General features: G+C 36.2%; 1 protein-coding gene across 3 annotated transcripts in view; it reads right to left on the bottom strand.

Moving 5' to 3' along the window:
- Slc35f5 (solute carrier family 35 member F5) overlaps positions 1-18,825 on the bottom strand; it is a 38,889-nt gene extending 20,064 nt beyond the window's left edge. Inside the window, exons 1-9 of one of the 3 annotated variants that reach the window (XM_020183970.2) lie at positions 18,501-18,823; positions 17,612-17,699; positions 17,322-17,463; positions 14,417-14,560; positions 12,518-12,580; positions 10,254-10,335; positions 9,241-9,431; positions 3,368-3,449; positions 1,334-1,421 (exon numbers count right to left, since the gene is read on the bottom strand). In XM_020183970.2, the coding sequence (XP_020039559.1) occupies positions 1,334-1,421; positions 3,368-3,449; positions 9,241-9,431; positions 10,254-10,335; positions 12,518-12,580; positions 14,417-14,560; positions 17,322-17,463; positions 17,612-17,699; positions 18,501-18,540 (920 nt within the window). In that variant the 5' untranslated portion in view covers positions 18,541-18,823. The other 2 variants (XM_074070588.1, XM_074070589.1) reach the window with 2 other exon arrangements.
- Between the last annotated feature and the right edge of the window lie 253 nt (positions 18,826-19,078).

Genomic DNA, 19,078 nt, shown 5'->3' with positions numbered 1-19,078 from the left:
CTTGGCTAAAACATCAGCCAATCATGCAAAAGAATAAACTCCTGGTAGCTATGACATCTAACCAATAAATTAATTAGGCCACCAGACTACTCAGTGAAACACCCATGGTCAATTTCCCCTTATTAGTACTTGACAATCTCCTATGATTGTCAAGTACTAATCTCTATGATAATCACTTTACATACACTGCTCCAAACTTTAAAACAAGGCTGCAAAGCAGATATTACTATCATTTTCTCAATGGGGACAGAGTTTATGGGAACTGCTCAGAGGCAAACAACAGAGCTCTGATTCAATTCCATCTTTGATAGTTAAAAGACACTACTTTCAAATCATTCTGGTACCTTCTTTGATTTCTGACATTTTTTCTTATGAAAATAACAGCTTTATCATTTTTGAGTACAATGTTCAGCAGGAAACTTGGTCTTCAGAGATGTTAGATGGGTTTTTACTGCACCAAAATGTTCTTGAGCTTTCAAACATCTCTTTGGAAAGGCCCTATAGTAAACTTTTGGCAACAGGAAAAATTATAAAACAAGGCTTAAGCAATCAAAGGTTTATAATCCAATAGGGAACATAAAGTTAAATATAAGACATAAAATATAGTTATTGACAATGGTGCTGCTATGCAGTAGTATAAAATTTCCAGCCAGGCACCAGTGGCTCATGCATATAATCCTAGCTACTTGGGAGTCTGAGATTGGGAGAATCACAGTTCTAGACAGTCTGGGGAAATTGTTTGTGAGACCACATCTCTAAAATAACCAAAGCAAAATGGACTGAAGGCATGGCTCGAGATAAGAGTGGCTGCTTTGCAAGTGTGAAGCCCTGAGTTTAAACCCCAGCCTTACAAAAAAAATAAAAATTCCAAATGAGTCAGACTAAAAATAAGTGAAAGATCACTGGAGAATGAGACAATCAGACTTCTTTGAACATGAGATTTCTAGAAGAAGGACAAATCAAAGCCAAACCAATAAAGTAAACTTGTCTTAGGACATAGACACTTGGGAAGTTATGCTGATTAAGCTGGCACATTAATTTAAACCTGAATGTCAGTACAATACTTAGTAAGTCCTCAATCACATGAGTGGGAACCAAAGTTCCCTTGGGGTCATTCCCTCTGTTATTCCTTCCAGGAAGGGTAACTGCTCCATCATGTGATGCAGGATGAGTAACATAATACCCATTTGAAACTTTCTTTATCTTATCTTTCCTTGCCTATGTACTATAATAATAATAAAAAAAAAATCTATCCTGTATCAAGACCAGAAATTTTTTTCAGCATCATATCATATTCTCAAGCACAGTAAACTAGCTTATACTATATTCTTACCTTAAAATTACAGCTAATAGTTTAGAGAGAGTAAATCTATCTCCACTGTTACTTGGAAACACTGCAGCAAGGATTAAGGTAAAAAGTCCTATGGGGAGAAAAGGACAAAAGAAAAAGTACAGGAGCTTAAATACTCTCCACATTACTTACTACCAACTTCATTGTCTAAATTAGTAATTACATATCTAACTTTTAAACTTAACTTTTTGTCATTTTCAAACAACAAAGAATAAAACTATAGTCATATAAGCTGAAATGTTCAAAGAATCATATGTAAAAATAGCCTGTATAAACCATGTTTATTACAACAATAAAGATCGAGTATAGTCCTATTTATTTTTAAACGAATAAATGGAACATTCAGAGTAACACTGAAACTTCATCTTAATCAAGCCTGTGTGCTAAAGTTATTTTTAGTTTCAAAAATACTTCTTTTATCTTCCAGATTTGGAAGGTGATTCAATTTTAAAAATAAAACACCTACCATAGGGAAAATTATAGTTCTGAAATAAGCAATTACATTTAGACAAAAGATCTAGAAAAAGATCTCTAAAAAGGATATGTGCCGTTGAGGGAGAAGCTCAAGTGGTAGAGTGCTTGCCTAGCAAGCATGAGGCCCTGAGTTCAATCCTCATTACTGCAAAACAAAAACAAAAACAGGCCAGGTGTGGTGGCACAATGTCTGTAATCCCAGCTACTAAAGAGGTGAAGATAGGAGGATCTTGGTTCAAGGTTATCCACAGCAAAAAGTAAGACCCTATTTCAAAAACAACCTTAACTAGGCATGGTGGCTCAAGCCTTAATCCTAAACCTCTATCCTCAGAAGGATAGAGGTTTCAGGTCAGCCCAAGCAAAAAGTTAGTGAGACCCTATTGCAACCAATAGGAAACTAGGTATGGTGGCATGTGCCTGTCACCCCAGACACTTGGGAAGTATAAATAAGACAACTACGGTCAGGCTAACCTGGACATAGTTGTAAGATCCTATCTCAAAAACAAAAAAACAAGCCGGGCACCAATGGCTCATGCCTATAATCCTAGTTATTCAAGAAGCAGAGATCAGGAAGATCACAGTTCAAAGCTAGCCCAGGCAAATAGTTCCCGAGACCCTATCTCAAAAAAGCCCTTCACAAAAAATGGCTGATGGAGTGGCTCAAAGTGTAAGCCCTAAGTTCAAACCCCATTACCTCAAAAATGAACAAACAAACAAAAACCAAAGCAATTAGGGGTGTGGCTCAAGTGGAAGAGGCCCTGAATTCAACCCCAAGTACTGCCAAACAAAAACAAAAAACAAGTCATCCCTGGAAGTGCACACCTGTGATCACAGCTACTAAGAAGGCAGAGGTAGGAGGATCACAACCCGAAGCTGGTCCCAGCAAAACCATGAGACCCTACCTGAAAAACAAACATGACTGAGGATGTCACTCAAGTGCTAGAGCACTTGCCTAACAAGCGCAAGGCCCTGAGTTCAATCCCCAGTACTGCTAAATAAAAAGAGAGAGAATTTCCAGGGGGGCAGTGGTACGTGCCTATAATCCCAGCATTTGTGAGGTAAAGGTAGGAGGAGCATGTGTTTAAGGCAAGCTTGAGCCACAGGATGAGTTCCACGCCAGACTGGGCGTGCACTCTCTCTCTCCTGTGTCTCTCTCTCTCTCTCCTGTGTCTCTCTCTCTCTTCTGTGTCTCTCTAGATAGATAGATAGATATAGGTATACACACACACACATATATATATATGTATATGCATATGGATACATATATGTGTGTGTATAAAAACAAAACAAAGCAAACAACAAAAAAACTATGCATGGAGTAAAACAACTATAACACAAAGAGCCAACCACTGCAAATTACTTGAAGGAACATAAACAGCACAACGGTAAAGCAGAAAACTATAAATATTGAGAAGAGTTATAACAATGCAGATTAGAATTAGTATAACTTATGAGATAGAAATATGTGTATTTATATACACACATATACACCAGAAATACATACATCAATTTATAATGCGATTTTGAAGACAAATTTCTTACCAGAAGTTGAAGACAAAATATTAACTATAGCAACCTGTGTGTCTGAAAGTGCTTCTTGATATGACAAATTTGCCAAAAACCACTAAAGAAAAAGAAAACAAAGTGAAACCTAATGAAAGGCATGTTTATATCTGTTACTCCAATTTACAGTTTTCCCTCTTCTAGCACTTGAGAGGCTGTGGCAGAAGGATCACTAGTTCCCTAGGTGAAATAGCAAGTTTTAGCCCAGTCTGGGCTACCGGGTGAGACCCTGTCTCCAAAACAAACAAGCAAGCAAACAAAAAACTAACAAGGGATGGGGAGATAGCTCAATGGCAGAGCACCTGTCTAGCATGCACAAGGCCCCAGGTTTAGTCCCTAAAACTACCACTACCACCAATAACATAAAAAGAAAGAAACTAACAAAATTTGGTTAAAAATTAGCATTCAGGGTTTTTTTTTTAAATTGAGGATAAAACTGAATATTAAATCAACTTTAAAATTTGTTTTATCCAAGCACTGCTATAATTCTTAAGCTCATCTAAATCAAATTTAAATTTCAGGAAATCCTCTAACAAAACATATACAGATGAAAGCACAATGAGGACTCTATTAAACCAGATGATGTGTCCATAAAGATGGATGGAACGAGCTAGATGGCTAGAATGATGCATAGAGTTACATTCATGCCAAGCACAGTGGTCACACTTGTAATCCCAGCACTCAGGAGGCTGAAGCAGGGAGATCAAAAGTTTGAGGACAGCCTGGGCTATAGAGTGAGCCCCTGTTTCAAAATACATTAAAAAAAAAAAGGCCAAGGATACATATTCACCCTGGAAACTTTAGAAAAGTCCAATGAAAACTGAGTTTACTGGCTAACTGTGACTGTTTTGCTGATTCTCAGTTTAGAGGTACAAGCCAGAGTTCTAATAACTTTGGATACAGTGAAGGAAGTTTTTGGCTATGAGGATTTTTTTTCTTCTTTCTTCTCTTCTGCTCATCTACGTTAGGGCATTCTTTTTTAATTTTTATTAGCATATATTAGTTGTACAAGGGGGGGTCATTGTGACATTTACAAATGTGCTTACAAGGTATCTTAATTAGATTCACCCCTTTCTATTACTCTCCCTCATCCTCCTTTCCCCTCCTTCTTAGAACAATTCCAACAAGCTTCATTAGGACATTCTTATATTCCCAATCATGTGCCTACTTTGATCTAGGGAATGAGAAATAGGACCTCTTTTGATGAAATTGTGTATGTGATGTGTGTCTGTCCAAAGTTCATTTACATTCATTGATAATGATCCATTACTTTTTTTTTTAACAATTTCAAACAATGTAATTGTTCTAATGTTCTAATACGTGCTACCTGTTGCATAAGTGCATGAGTGTCACTAAAGTAACTGCTAGCCTAACTGTTTTGGTATCTCTGATATTTACACAGATTGACTGAAAGAGTTATTTCTCTGAATGCTGACTTGTCTCTGTTAAGAAAAGGTAACACATTGCTAAGAGTATAGTGACCTTCACTGATCTTTTGTGTGCTCATGGCTAAAGCCAGAATGAAGCAGTAGCAAAGTGATTCAAATCTGCAGTCTCTTAATTTCCTAGATATTTTCATTTGCTTATTTAAATACAAAAATGAGGTAGCAATTGGAGAGATGTATAATATCAAACATAAATGGCAACAGAAGCTGCAATCTGCTTGTAGCTGAAGTACTAGAAAAAAACAAATCAGATTCTGAGAACAGAAAATGCTTAGAGGGTGATAATTAACTTGCTTGACCCTCTTCTCTTATTACTTTAATACTTAAATATTGTGCTCATTTTTCAAATAATCTCACTGATCCCTGCTAATGCAAAATAGACCAATAAAAACAGATCATGGGACTGGTAGGCATTCAAAAATCTTAAGAATTCTTTACTAGCTCTGAACTCTTTCCAGAAATACCTTCCTATTATCTGTCTCTCAAGCCCAAGGCATCCTCATCGCCAAAGACCCATCTCACATCTCCTTCAATAAAAATTACCCACACAGTATCTCTGTTCATTATTCCAGAGTCAAAGACAACATCTCATTACTAATAACTATAGCAAATAATTTACATAGTGTTTCATTTTTCATGAGTGGTAATTCATTTAAAAATTTTTAAAGACAATGCTAATTGTCATTTAATTATTATATAATGATAAGTATACCATTATATAATGACATGATTCTTTTTTAAAAGATACTTAACTGACCATAAAAATTATATATATTCTACATGTACAACATGATTATTTGGAGATTAATTGAAGTACTTTATTTGATTTTGCAGTACTGGGGATTGAACCCAGGGCCTCTGGTTTTCTAGACAAGTACTCTACCTCTTGAGCTATACCCCCAGCCCCAACATGATGATTTCACATATTTATACACTGCATACTGAATACCATAGTCAAATTAATTAGCATATCCAAAACTATACACAGTAGTGTGTGTGTGTGTGTGTGTGTGTGTGTGTGTGTGTGTGTGTGTGTAACAGGAACACAAAATCTGCTCACTTGTCACATTTTAAGCAGACAGTCAGTATTAATGTCTACAGTCACTAGACTGTAAATTAAATCCCCAGAACTTATTCATCTTACAAAGTCTGTATTCTTTAATCAATATCTTCCTATTTCTCCATTCTTTGACAACCATCATTCTGCTTTCTGCTTTTATGAGTTCAATATTTTAAAAGCCCCTTACAGTATTTGCTTCCATGCCTGGCATCTATCCTCCAGATTTACCCATATTGATGCTCTTTTTTATGGCTGAAAAATATTACATTGTGTGCATATATATATATATATGCATATAAAATACTTTCTTTATCCATACTTTGATGGGCACTTAGGCTGTTTGCATAGTTTGACTGTTGTGACTACTGTGCAATGAACAAGCATGTGCAAATCTCCCTTTGAGACATTGACTTAATTTCCTTTGGATATATAAGAGGAGTTTCTTCATAAAGTGCTACCTAAATAAGATTTTACAGATTTGGTAGAGTGGTTCAAGTGGTAAGAGCACCTGCCTAGCAAGTGTGAAGCCCTGAGTTCACCCCAGTGCCACAAAAAAAAAAAAAAAAAAAAAAGGGCAAAAAAAAACCCTGGGGGAGAAGAGGGGAGGGGGGAAGAGGTAGCCCAATCAACGTATACACATGTAAATAAATGTAAAAACAGTAAAGAAAGAAAAAAAAACCCATAAGTCCTAATAAGACAAAAGACATTAAAAGAGGAAGGATGAACGCAGTAAGCATAACCTTCCTTTGCTATGCACCATCTAATACATTGGACATTAGCTACATGTGGCTACCAAGCATCTGAAATTGGCTAGTCCAAATTGAAGTGTGTTTTAAGTGCAATATCCTGGCTTTAGAAGATTTTAATTAAAAAAATGTAAACTATGTCATCAATAATTTTATGTAGACAATATACTGAAATAATATTTTATATCTAGTGGGTTAAATAAAAATACAGTATTAAAATTGACATCACTTATTAAGTTAGGTTTCTAAAAAGCTACATACCTGAATCATTAGTCTGACTTTCTATAGAAATTCCTTTACTACAGATTAACATAGCTCTCTGCTCTCAGAATTTATTTAAGATTGATTTTTTAAAAATGCTATTACTTGTGTGGAACACACCAGTGATCCCAGCACTCAAGAGGCTGAGGCAGGACAATCATCCTGCAAATCTGAGGCTAGCCTGGGCTATTATACAGTGAGACTCTGTCTTTAAAAGAAAATGATAAAATTTTAAAAATTGAGAATGCTATTAAAATGGAAATATCCCAAGTGTCTATTGACAGAGGAATGAATAAATGTGGTATATTCAATGCAGTGGAATATTATTCAGCCTTCAAAAGAAATTCTGACACATGCTACAATATGAACTAACCTAAAGGATATTATACTAAGTAAGACAGTCACAAAATAAGTACTGTATGATTCCAGTCATAAAAAGTGCTTAGAGTAGTAGTCAAAATCTGAAAGACAGAAAGTAGAATAGTACTGGTAACAGGTTGGGAGAGGTGGAAATGAGGAGTTACTGTTTAAGGAATAAGCTTTCAGTTTTAGAAGATTTTTAAAAAGTTCTGTATGTGAATGGACTGCTGATTACATAACAACGTGAGTGTACTTAAAGTCACTGGTGGTACACTTAAAAATGGTTAATGGTTAAAATGGTAAATTTTACATTATGCTTTGCTATGAATTTTCAAAAAAACTTCTTTAAGAAGACTATTATCTGTACCTATCTCTATACGGAATAGTGTCTTATTCCATAAGAACTTACTAAATGGAAAATACTAAATGGAAAATTGCAGAGATATATAACTCATGCTTTAAATAATAAATGATTATTATAAATGTTCTAAATTATTATTGTTTTCATTAATTGCTAATTGTGCCTAATTTATAAATTAGCTTTTATCATAGGTATATATGAATAGAAAAAAACATGGTAAATATAGGGTTTGATACTCTCCATGGCTTCAGGTATCCACTGAGGGGACTTGGAATCTCCCACAGTATATTTCTCTCAGTTTTAAGTTAAAACGAAGTTTACTTTATCCAAGGAAAGGAGATACTTCTTTTTAGTAGACAATAAAAGATGTATGAAACTCAAGAGTTTCCTTTTGCCTTCCTGCCACTTTGCCTATAGATGCCCATCTGAAGTTGCTCTCTTCCCCAGAACTGAAGTTCTCGATATAAGCATACTACTCCACAGCCAGCTCCTATCCCCATTACCCATTTAATTTGGCCTTTATCCTTGTTTTAACTTTTACCATACAGGTGCTTTTATTCCATATTACCTCAAGTCCTTTGAAAGGAAGCATATAATTCAAAGATTTTAGTCCTGACAGGCAGAAAGCACAACAAATAGCATAACTCAACTATATAAGCCTTAAAACTATTTTATTATATGTGTAATTATCATACAACTACGAAAGATTTTCTTTTGATTTGTATAGCAAAATGTATCAGTCAAATTATTACTGAAGTAGAAGCTATTAGGCCAGGAGATGGAGAGAAATGGACTGGTCAATGGATATAAGAGGCAAAATTATGAAGTAAAAACACCTTGTAACCAGACTAATATTATTGACACTGGTATAGTCTAGTGCTTTAAGATACTCAGTATAAATCTGAATCTTACAGGCTCATATTAAATAGCCTTGGATTCCAATGATATATAAATAAAGTAGCAAGAAATTCATTTTTAAAATTCTACACTATAGAGTTGTCACTAACTCACACAAGTCCCTAATCTTACTTTAGCCCCAAATAAAAATATTTTATTTACTATGTCATTATTCTATGTGAAATCTTAAGTACATTTTTCAGTTCCTATAATAAAATGACACTATAAATAATACTACAAGAAACTCTGGAAATATTCACTATGAGTACTTGCTAAAATAATAACTCACTGTATTTACATAAACTTAATGTAAAACTGCAAAAACACTCTTTGAAGAAGTCAGTACTTACAGTAGACTTTTCTCGGATATTTACTAGCCCTGCATATATCACAGTGTAAAATGACTGTATTTATAATTCTACCTCTGGGGCAACGAAAAATTTGGAAATACTTCCCAAATTGTGTATAGATATGTGTATGTGTGTGTATGTGTGTGTGTGTGTCTATGAATAGATGTAGTGTTACAGGATTTATTGACTTCTAATTCTTTCAGGTAGAGTAACCTTTTGCTAACTTGGATAATCTAACTTCCCAATGATGCCAGAAAGCAGCTTAAAGTCATAATCAACCAACCTTTTAAAGTCTTACACTTCAGTACTATATTGTTGGTACAAATACCATCTAAAAATTCAAGTTCTAAACATAATAAAGAAAAGACCTACCACAAAGCAAAAGAAAAAGCTAATCTTTGCTACTTGAGTTGCAGTCAGTTTCCCCACAGTTTTCAATATGGATTCTTGTTCTTTCACAGTAGGATATGACATGCGAGACAACTTTGCTTCTAATGCATGGCTTGATGGAAGCTGTCGAATCTCCATGATGTTACTGAACCTTACACGAGATTTTTTAGGAACTTAAAGGGAAAACATAATACAAAATCATCAAATGTCACTTTTTAAGCACTTCTATCTAACAAAAGCCATGTTTTAATTTAATGATAAATGTATATTATTTAGTTGATTTACGATCAAAGTAAGAAAATCAAAGAAAACCAGAGTTATATTAGTATCTGGGGCAGTTTTGCTCACTTAAAAGAGTTAACAGAAAAAAAGAGTTAACAAGAAATTGGTTTCATCTACAAAATGTTTTGAAGAGTTTAAAATGAGACCAATATTCAAACAAAGTTTCTGCAATTGTGTACACATAGGATTTTACTATGATTTTTATTTTAGCAATCATAGTAAAACTTTATTTGGATTACTCATGGACAATGAACTGATAAGAATTATTTTCCTAGACAAGCATTCAGAACATTCCTCTAAAGGGTCATACTTTGCAAGGGAAATTATGGGTAAGTACTATGCTTTACATTGAAATTGACATTCTTTAATAAATTCACAGAACAAGTAAAACTCCTATAATTTGTTTTTAAGGTTTTTGAGGACATGTTTGAGAGAATATTGTTCATTAAAAAAAAAACTGATGAAACCATAACAATTTCTGGTATCTGGATATTATTTCTGATTGAATACCAAAACTATACTGTACCAGATTCACAATTCAGTCAAACTTCCAGAGGACTGGAAGCTGAGCCAACCCACATGGAACAGAAGAACCACTGCATGATTCCATTCAACTCACAGAATCACTAAGTTGGGGGGTGAGGGGGCAGCATGGAATGAAGCTAAAATTTCCATTTACTTCTCACAGTTGTCTAATTCTAAGATTTACTTACTTTTTTCAGTATTGATGTTTGTGTCCTCAGGTTTTTCACTTGGAATATCATGAAATTTCACAGGAACATAAAGAGGTTCACTCTGAAAGGCAACAGAAACAAATATAACAGCACAAATCAATGATATATTAGCTAAAACTTAAAGGAATGGTATGTAGACACAAATACCCTTAAAACACAGCTATGCAACAGCATATCTATATAGCATAACTTTCCCAAAACACAAGTGAAAGACTTAAACAGGAAACTCAAATGATCCATGCAGGTACAATGATAGGAAATTGTGACTCACTTTAAAGTTTAAAAACATAATTTAACAGCTTTGGCATATATAACAACTAATATTAAAATGTCATAAAACAAGCTTTTCTCTTAGCTAACAGATTATCTTCTGTCTCTTTTCATTCATTCTTTTAAAAGGTACACATTGAGTGTTAGGTATGGTGGCATACACCGGTAGTCCAGTTACTACAGATAATGTGGGAGGACCATTTGAGCCCAGGAGTTCAGGCCAGCCTGGACAACATAGCAAAACCTTGTCTCAAAACATAAAAAGTAAAACAAATATATTGACCTTCTACTAGCCAGGCACTGTTCTAAGTCCTGGGGACATGAATGAATAAGCACAAAGTCTTTTCCTTAATGATCATGCAGTCTACTGGGGAAAGTGGACAATGATCAGATAATCAAATATATAGTGTGTGTTTATATTTACCAATTTCTTATTACATAAGCTTCAACAAAACCAATACTTCTTGAAAACCTTTACATGAGTAAGAGGTAACAGTAATCATTGTTACCTGGTACTTACGTACCAGGTTGAAATCCAGGATAGTTAAACATAGATTTCTCACTAGTCCTCAAAATAACTTTAGAAAATAGGAATTTTAAAGAAAGTTTTCTAGAAGCAGAGATATAAAATAACCAAGTAGTAAACAATAACATTAAATTCAGCATTCTCTAACCATGTTCCAGAGGTCTAAATTTTTAGGTGATTCTAAATGCCTCTGTGTTTTTTTTGCAAATGTTCTTCAGATGGTCTATGAAGCACAATTCCCCAACTAGGCTGTTTCTTAAAAATTAACAGACTTTTTATCCTTTGATTTCTCTTTTAATTCCTGGCATAGAACTCTGACAATGAACAATAGTTAGTAGAAGTGACAGTGGAAATTGGGAATTAAAGTGGTCATTTTGTTAGACTGAGCTTTTCATTACAGCATTTTGGCCTAGAGCAATTTAACACTTTACAGAGAAAAGCAAGAATTATTAGAAGAGATGGCAGCCTACTTTTCTGACTGTTCAACTATACCTTCCATGCTTCGAGAAGCAACTGATATTAAACTATCTTGTCAAGACCAGACAGGCATGACAGCACACACTTGTAATCCCAGCACTGAGGAGGCTGAGGGAAGAGGATCTTGAGTTTGAGGTCAACCTGGGCTAAACAGTGAGAATCTGTCTAAAAAAAGACAAAAAATCCCAGAGAAAAGACATGGCATTTTCTCTAAGCTTCATAAACTCTTCACAGTACCTAATAACCTGCCCAGCATACACTGGGAGTTTTAAAAAACAAACAAATAAAAGAACTGTACTGTCAATAAGGTCACCAAGATAGTGGTTCCCAAATTGGTATTACATTTTAACACCAATTATAATAACTTTAAAATTCCTAGAGTAACTTTAATTTTTTTTCTCAGATAGAACGCCACATTTGGAAAGAAAAGAAGTGTTGCCAAAAATGCATTTTGAAAAGATGCTTTAGTCATGGTTTAAAAGAGTGAACTTTCACTCTCTCTAATTAAATTATAAATACTTAAAATAAGCCAGATAAACATTTAATTACTTACTACCTGTCTCCTCTCCCTCTCCAAAAACATACATTGTTATATAGTAGAGCATAAGCTGTACTTCTCGAACTTAAACCAAGTGCTTCCACACATGTAAGGTACTGTAAAAAACTTGTGGAATAAGTGAATGAACAATTTGTTTATATATTTCAGTGTCAAGCAAATAATAATGGGTGGAAAGCTGAAAAGCTGGTAAAAAGCAAAGGATTATCCTTCATTATTTTTACTCTTTAACTAGTTTTCCCTGCCCCTCTCTCCTCAGAGGTAGCTTTATTGCTTGCCACTAGGCCTCAGATCTCCTTAAGGAATGATAACACTAAATTATAATTCCTATGGGAGTCACCTAATATAGTCATGGTGCCATCAGAGCTGTTTGAGTTCTCCCTGCCATGGCTGAATGAGAAAAGAAGTACTTACCAAAGAACTGTACATAGTTGTATCTGTTGTGCAAGCAGCAAAGTAACCTTCAGCATCTGTAAACTAAATACCAATAACAGGACATAAAAGTCAATTAAGCTTATGTTATAATGTAGTATTAGTCAGACACAGCTCAAATGAATACAGCCAAAAATTGAGAATATTAATAATTAATATTTATTATTATTAATACTAGAAGCAAATGCCAAGTATTCAACCATGGAAGGTAAGTGTCATCATCTTATCTTTATTGATGAAGAAATTGAGACTAAGAGATTTCATCAAAATAGCAGAGCCAGGATTAAAACCCAAATTAATCATGCCAAGCCTATGCCCTTTTCATAATACTAATATAATATTTCAGATAAGTAGGGGAAAGATGAGTGGGTTAGCGAAAAAGGGTAGTAACATCTCAAAATTGTCATGAAAAATCCCTGAATGGATCTTAGCAACTGGACCACACTTTGGGAACCACTATTCTAATGCTGTAAGTAGGATTTCATTTCATCACAGCTTCCCTATAACTGTCCCTGCTGAAAGTCCAAAGAGGTTAAATACTTCCAAGGTCACGCTACTGACAAGTAAAGAACAAGAGTCAAAAATAACACAAGAGACCATGCTCTTAAAGAATCTTTCTGAGTCAATTTGTTTTAAAATGGGATCAAAAGAGAAAAATGGGCAAGACATAAATAGCACAAAAAAATTCTATTTTCCCAACAAATATATGAAAAAGTAACCCAGAATAAGCAGACTTTTAAAAACATACTTGGGCTGGAGGCATGGTTCAAATTGTAGAGTGAATTTTTGGTAAGTCAAATTTACATATACACAGTATATGAAAGTTCCTGAAAAAAATCTAACGAATATATTTCTCAATGTCCTCATTATAAATATACTCTTTAGATTAGAGATAAAATACTACTTTAAACACACACAAATGAAAAGTACTAACAGAAACAGAAAGATAAAGAGTAGTTATCAGGGCTAGGGAAGGTCAGAGTAGGAAATGTTTAATGGGTACAGAGTTTCTGTTTAGGATAAAGAAAAAGTTCTAGACATGAATAGTGGTGAGCTGCAGAGTAAATGTCACTTAATGAACAGCTGTTCATTTAAAAGTGATTAAAATCGTAAATTTGACATTATGTATATTTTCCTGGGGTAGGAGTCAAGGAGAGAAGGAGGAAAAGAATTTTTTAAAAGGATTAATATAAAGGATAGTTTTATATGCTTCATTCTCAAAAATTCAAAGTATTTATAAGAAAGATACATAATTATATAAACCACCATTACTTTCAACTCTATGAATAAGCATGTCATATTACATCAATGAAAGAATATAATTTGATTAACCAAATACCCGAAGCATGTCCTGAAATATGGCATTTTCATTTTAATACATAAAACTGAATTATTTTATTTCTACAACTGACTTTATAACTAATTAGATGATACTCATCCAATCTGCAAATGACCAAAGACTCTAGGCATTCTTAAATTTCAGCTTTTTTTTTTGGTAGGACTAGGGTTTGGACTCAGGACTTCTTGCTGGCAAAACAGGCTCTACCACTTGAGCAACACCTCTAGTCATAGCCATTCTTATTCCTTACTTTCTTCATCCTTTCCACATTACTTGATTGAGGGTACTTTAACAATTTTTAACAACTCAAAGCAAGTCATGGGATAAGGGAAAGAAAATACACTTTTATTTCCTCACAAGATATTCTGACAGCAAGTTGAATAGAAGAATATATTTTCAATTTCAGACAAAAATAGGCTTTCTTTTATATTCTACCATTACCCACTTGTATGAACAACTGAAAGTGTGACTGTCCTTGAAGAAATACATCTTTAAGCTTTGAATAAATATACCTTCCCCAACAGACAAAATTAAAAACTTACAAAAGCAGCATGCTTTCCTCGAAATCCTCTTGTACACTGTTGCCTCCATGGCTTCCAGATAATAAAGCCCAAAAGGTACAGAACAAACATAGATGTTTTTGCAAAGGTGCTAAAGAATGGTTTGTTGTACTGAGTGAAAACATACTGTAGAGGAAAAGGTTAAATAGACAAACATGAGTTGACATGAAACCTCACTACTCATCTTAAATAAAACCATTATATGCTTTTAACTTTTTAGAAGTTCATTTGTATAGGAAAAGTCAAAACAGATTATAAAATATTTTAATTTCTGAATACTGTATTTGCCTTGCATATAAAAGATAATATTGCCATATAAAGAAGCAACAATCTTCAAGAAAAGTTTTGCTCAACATCCACTGGAAACCTACTATGCAAAAGTAACTGTGTTAGAGGCTAAAGAAAAACGAGCCCTTGAGGAGCTTACAAAATACACTAACTACCATTATGGGGGTTCAGGGTAGAATGGAAGCACCAAAAAGAGAAAGACCAGTTGGAAGGATATGGAAGTTTCTTGACAGGCTATTCTTAGTAGCATGTGAAGGTCCAAAGATTTTGTGCAAACATAGGAAATAGCATAAAGAAAAGCAATGGAGGAGAATGGTATACAAAAAAAATTGCATGAAGTTTAATGATATTAGGAAGTTATGTAAAAAACTATAATTTTCATTTAAATTGGAAATATCAATATAAACCTATTATTTTTGTCCCCTAGAAAACAAACTAATTATGTACACTGAAAAGGCCAAGGAAAGATAAATCAGGAAGAATAAGCAACTCAAGGGCCCAGATGGCAGTTGACCATTTTGCACTAAAATGAGAAATGAAGGTTCCTAAAACCAATGGCCAAATCCAGAAATAGGGCAGGAAATATGCAGGATGAGGCTGGAGCATCTTGTGCCAGAAAGCAAATAAGACATTTAAAGCTGGGGTCATATTAAAAGGACCCCACTGCCAACTTGAATAGGCTCCCACTGATCAAAATAGAGCAATTTATGTTGTAAAAGATAATATCAAATAATGGTTTGAAACATGTATTGAATATATAAAAATCCATGAATTTACAATAATGCTTTAAAAATCCTCAATAGTTACTACTGGAAGTTGCTAGGTAATTCTACTCTAAAGTGAACAAAGGGGAGAAAAAAAAATCAAGATTTATCCAAGTTTTTGTATATAAACTGTGTTTCAGGATTACCAAATAGTAGTTGTGGAAAAATTCTCCTTAAAAAATAACAGCTAAGGGTTGGAGGTGTGGCTTAAGAGGTACAGCACTTGCTTAGCAAGCACAAAACTCTGAATTCAAACCCAGTACTACCCAAAAAGAAAAGAAAAAAAAAATCCAGCTAATAAACATAGATGATCATTAGAAAAGTCACGATTTTGAAACTACTAATGGAATACTCTACGAGGGCAATACTCATATGGATGTTCAACAACTATTTAAAGTCTGATGAGGAATTTATACTGCCTAAACTCAGAGCACCCAAAACAAACTTGCGGGCATTGGGTGCCTTGTGTCGTGATGTCATAGTAAACACCTGGTACTAGCAGGGTGTTCTCTCTTAAACACTCACCTAAATCAAGACTTTACACCTAACTTCTGTTTTATTGGAAATAAAAACTAAATGCATTTACTGTGTACAATATGGTGCTTTCACACATGTATACATTATGAAATCATTATCACAAATTGGTTGGGTTTTTTAACTTTTAGATAGGAATTGCTAAATTATATTTTAATCAGATGCTCTTTTGTACTAAATTTTATTACTTTATAAATAAAGTAGCTTATTTAAAACTGTAAAAAAAGTTAGGTTTCCTACCTGTCAGCAGTAAGGAGATTTGTCTGAGGTAAAAGTAAAGAATGTTAATCTAAAAGAAGATTATAGAAAAGTTCTTTAGTGAAAAACAAATGGCCTGTTGTATTCCAGAGCCTAATTCCAGAAAGGCTAAAAAATTATTTACTCATGGGATATACTGTCAGTGTCAGATATTTACTTAGCTATGATTGAGAAGATCTGTGATATCAAACTGACTCTTTTGACATTTAAGTTCATTTTAAATGCTAGTTTCCTTTTGCAGCTTGTGAGTTGAAATGTAGCTAAGTCTGAAAGCAAAATTTGCAGTCTCTTTAATAGGAATCATTAACCAAACCTAATTACTTACACAAATAGAAAAACTAGCTTGTGAACTCAAAATGCCATCAACAAAAACAATGAGTCATCAACCAAAACAAAATTTACCTGAAGCCAATTATTGTTTACTGGGAACTTCAGAATGTTTGAATCTACAAACATATATGTGGATGTATCCATGCATGTGGATAACAAAGACTGATCATGAAAACTGATAGCTTTTATTCATTTGTCCAAAAGTATTCCCTATTTTACTTTTATTATTATTATTATTATTTGTGTGTGTGTTTTCCCCCTACCCCCAGCATTCATGCGTGGTGCTGGGAATCTAATCCAAGGCCTCTGCATCCTAGGCAAGTGCTCTACCATTGAGCTACACTCTAGCTCAAAAGTATTCTTTCTACTGGATACTAAAAGACTGGTTGTTTGTGAATGGTTGTTGACTAAAAAGTAAAATTTATTAAGAGAGAAACTGAACTTCGAAAGAAAAAAATAGAATCACCATCACACAGTAATATGAATATTCTCCTTCTAAGTAACCCTCCATTTAAGATACAAAACTGTAGGAAATACAAAGAAGGGCATCCTTTCAGTTTTAGCTTGAAATGACACTAATATCAAAGAAAGCATAAATAATTATAAAGCACTGTTTTTAGTAAGCATGGGATAGTGATCCCAAAAAATACTATAGGTTGAAATGAATACTGTTACTCTTAAAGTAACATTATTCCTGGAGAGAAGGTACCTACCGAGGTGAGCTCTGAGGAAGCCACCCATATCACATCAACAAGCAGGAGGATCACAATCCCAAGAGCCATTCGCCTGCGCTGAGTGAATCCACCGTTCTGGGAATTCATTCGGCTCATGATAAATACACACACCATCTGTAGTCTAGTTTTTAGGAAAATACAGATCTCATTAGAGATCGTTTTTAGAAAAGTAACCATATAAAAATAAGAAGAGTATAACAAGACATCTGACGTTTGCGAGCTAATGTTCAGTATGAAAGTACCACAGTACACAAAAGTGTATAATTTACCTCGTTTTAAGGGCCTCTCTGAGATCTTCAAAAGCAATGCCTAAAATCTTCACAGATCTCACTCTAAAAAGTGACGAATGCAGTGCACCTAAAAATCACCACAAAATGAAGTTTATGAAGATACCAACAGCTCAAGATTCATTGCGCCTTTTTTTTCTCTTTATTTTCCAACGGAAAGCAAACGAAAGAAAACTACCAAAGTGTGCTCAATATGATCGACCACTTGCTCGGGATTTTCATGCTATGCCTTGCACACTTCCGATTATGCTGAGAGGCACAAGGTACCGGGGTAAAGAAAGCAATATCCAACCTAGGGCACCTCTGAGAACTACGCCTTCTCTCCTTCTCCCTCCAGAGGAATCCACCCTGGGGACAGTGTCTAGACACGCGCCTGTCTCTCACAGCGTTTTTCCTGTCCCTCATCTCGAGTGGAATTAGGATATTCCAGAGGAAGTGATTTTCTGTGGATCTTGCATGCACTGTTCCGCTCACCTCCCGTGCTCAAGGAAAGGATTGCATGCCGCCTCCCCCCTCCCCCTGTCATTGCATTCAGTTATTTTAGATGGAAACTGCGCTAGAAGGGTGGGAAACAGCTGTTAAAAGAAATCCTCCTTTTTAGGAGGGTTAAAAAAAAAAAAAGTAAAGCCGATGACGCCTCCCCCGGGAGCAAGGCAAGTCCTGGAGGTGTCCGCGCACCAGCAGCTTCCTCAATTGCCAGTCTGGACCCGGCTCCGACGTCCCCGTCAGCCCCCCGTTCTCCGCCCCTGGTGATCGCCACCGTTCCTCAGGGCACGACAGCGGCCACCAAAGGCTGGAGGTGCGGCTGTTCCCGGGCACTCGGTTCCGCTTTGGCTCCAGGTGATTTCGGGGCCCTTCCCTGCCTGCCTACCTGGCCTCCCTGCCCCGCGATGGAGTCGTGGCGGCACCATGAGCGGACCCGGCCTGGCCCCGCCGCCGCCCCGCGCCACGGCCGCGGCCTCGGACTCACAGAGCCGTCACGGCGCCCGACATCGCGCCGCGCTGGAGGCAGAGCCTCTGAAGCCGCGGTGCCCCTCAGGGTGAGGCCGCCGACGCCACTCACTCCACTCGGCTCTGGAGGGCGGGGAGCGAGCAAGGGGAAGGGACCGAGCAGGCAGCGATGGCCGATGGCCGGGGAGGCCCGGAGTTCGGTCCTGACCCAGTCCCTGGCCACGGCCCCGGCCCCGCCCCCGACCGGCCCCGGCCCCGCCCCCGATCGGTCCTGCCCCGGGTCGGGCCAGCTCTGCGGCCCCACCCCCTCGGGCCAGAGGGCGGCGGCGCACGGGTTACGTCACGTCGGCGCGACGGCGAAGCGGAGGGGAGGGGCATGTCTCCAGGGTGACGGTGGCGCCGTGTGGAGGACTGTCAGGGCTGGGCACCTAGTGAGGTGACTTGGCAGTGACGGAATGGAGGGGAAGAGATTAGACAGGAGAACAGCGAAGCGGGCGT

This window comes from Castor canadensis, chromosome 4, assembly GCF_047511655.1.
Source record: "Castor canadensis chromosome 4, mCasCan1.hap1v2, whole genome shotgun sequence".
NCBI classification, from domain to species: Eukaryota; Metazoa; Chordata; class Mammalia; order Rodentia; family Castoridae; genus Castor; species Castor canadensis.
Note: the sequence above shows the minus strand (reverse complement) of the source record. Positions and strands in the feature narration are given on the sequence as shown.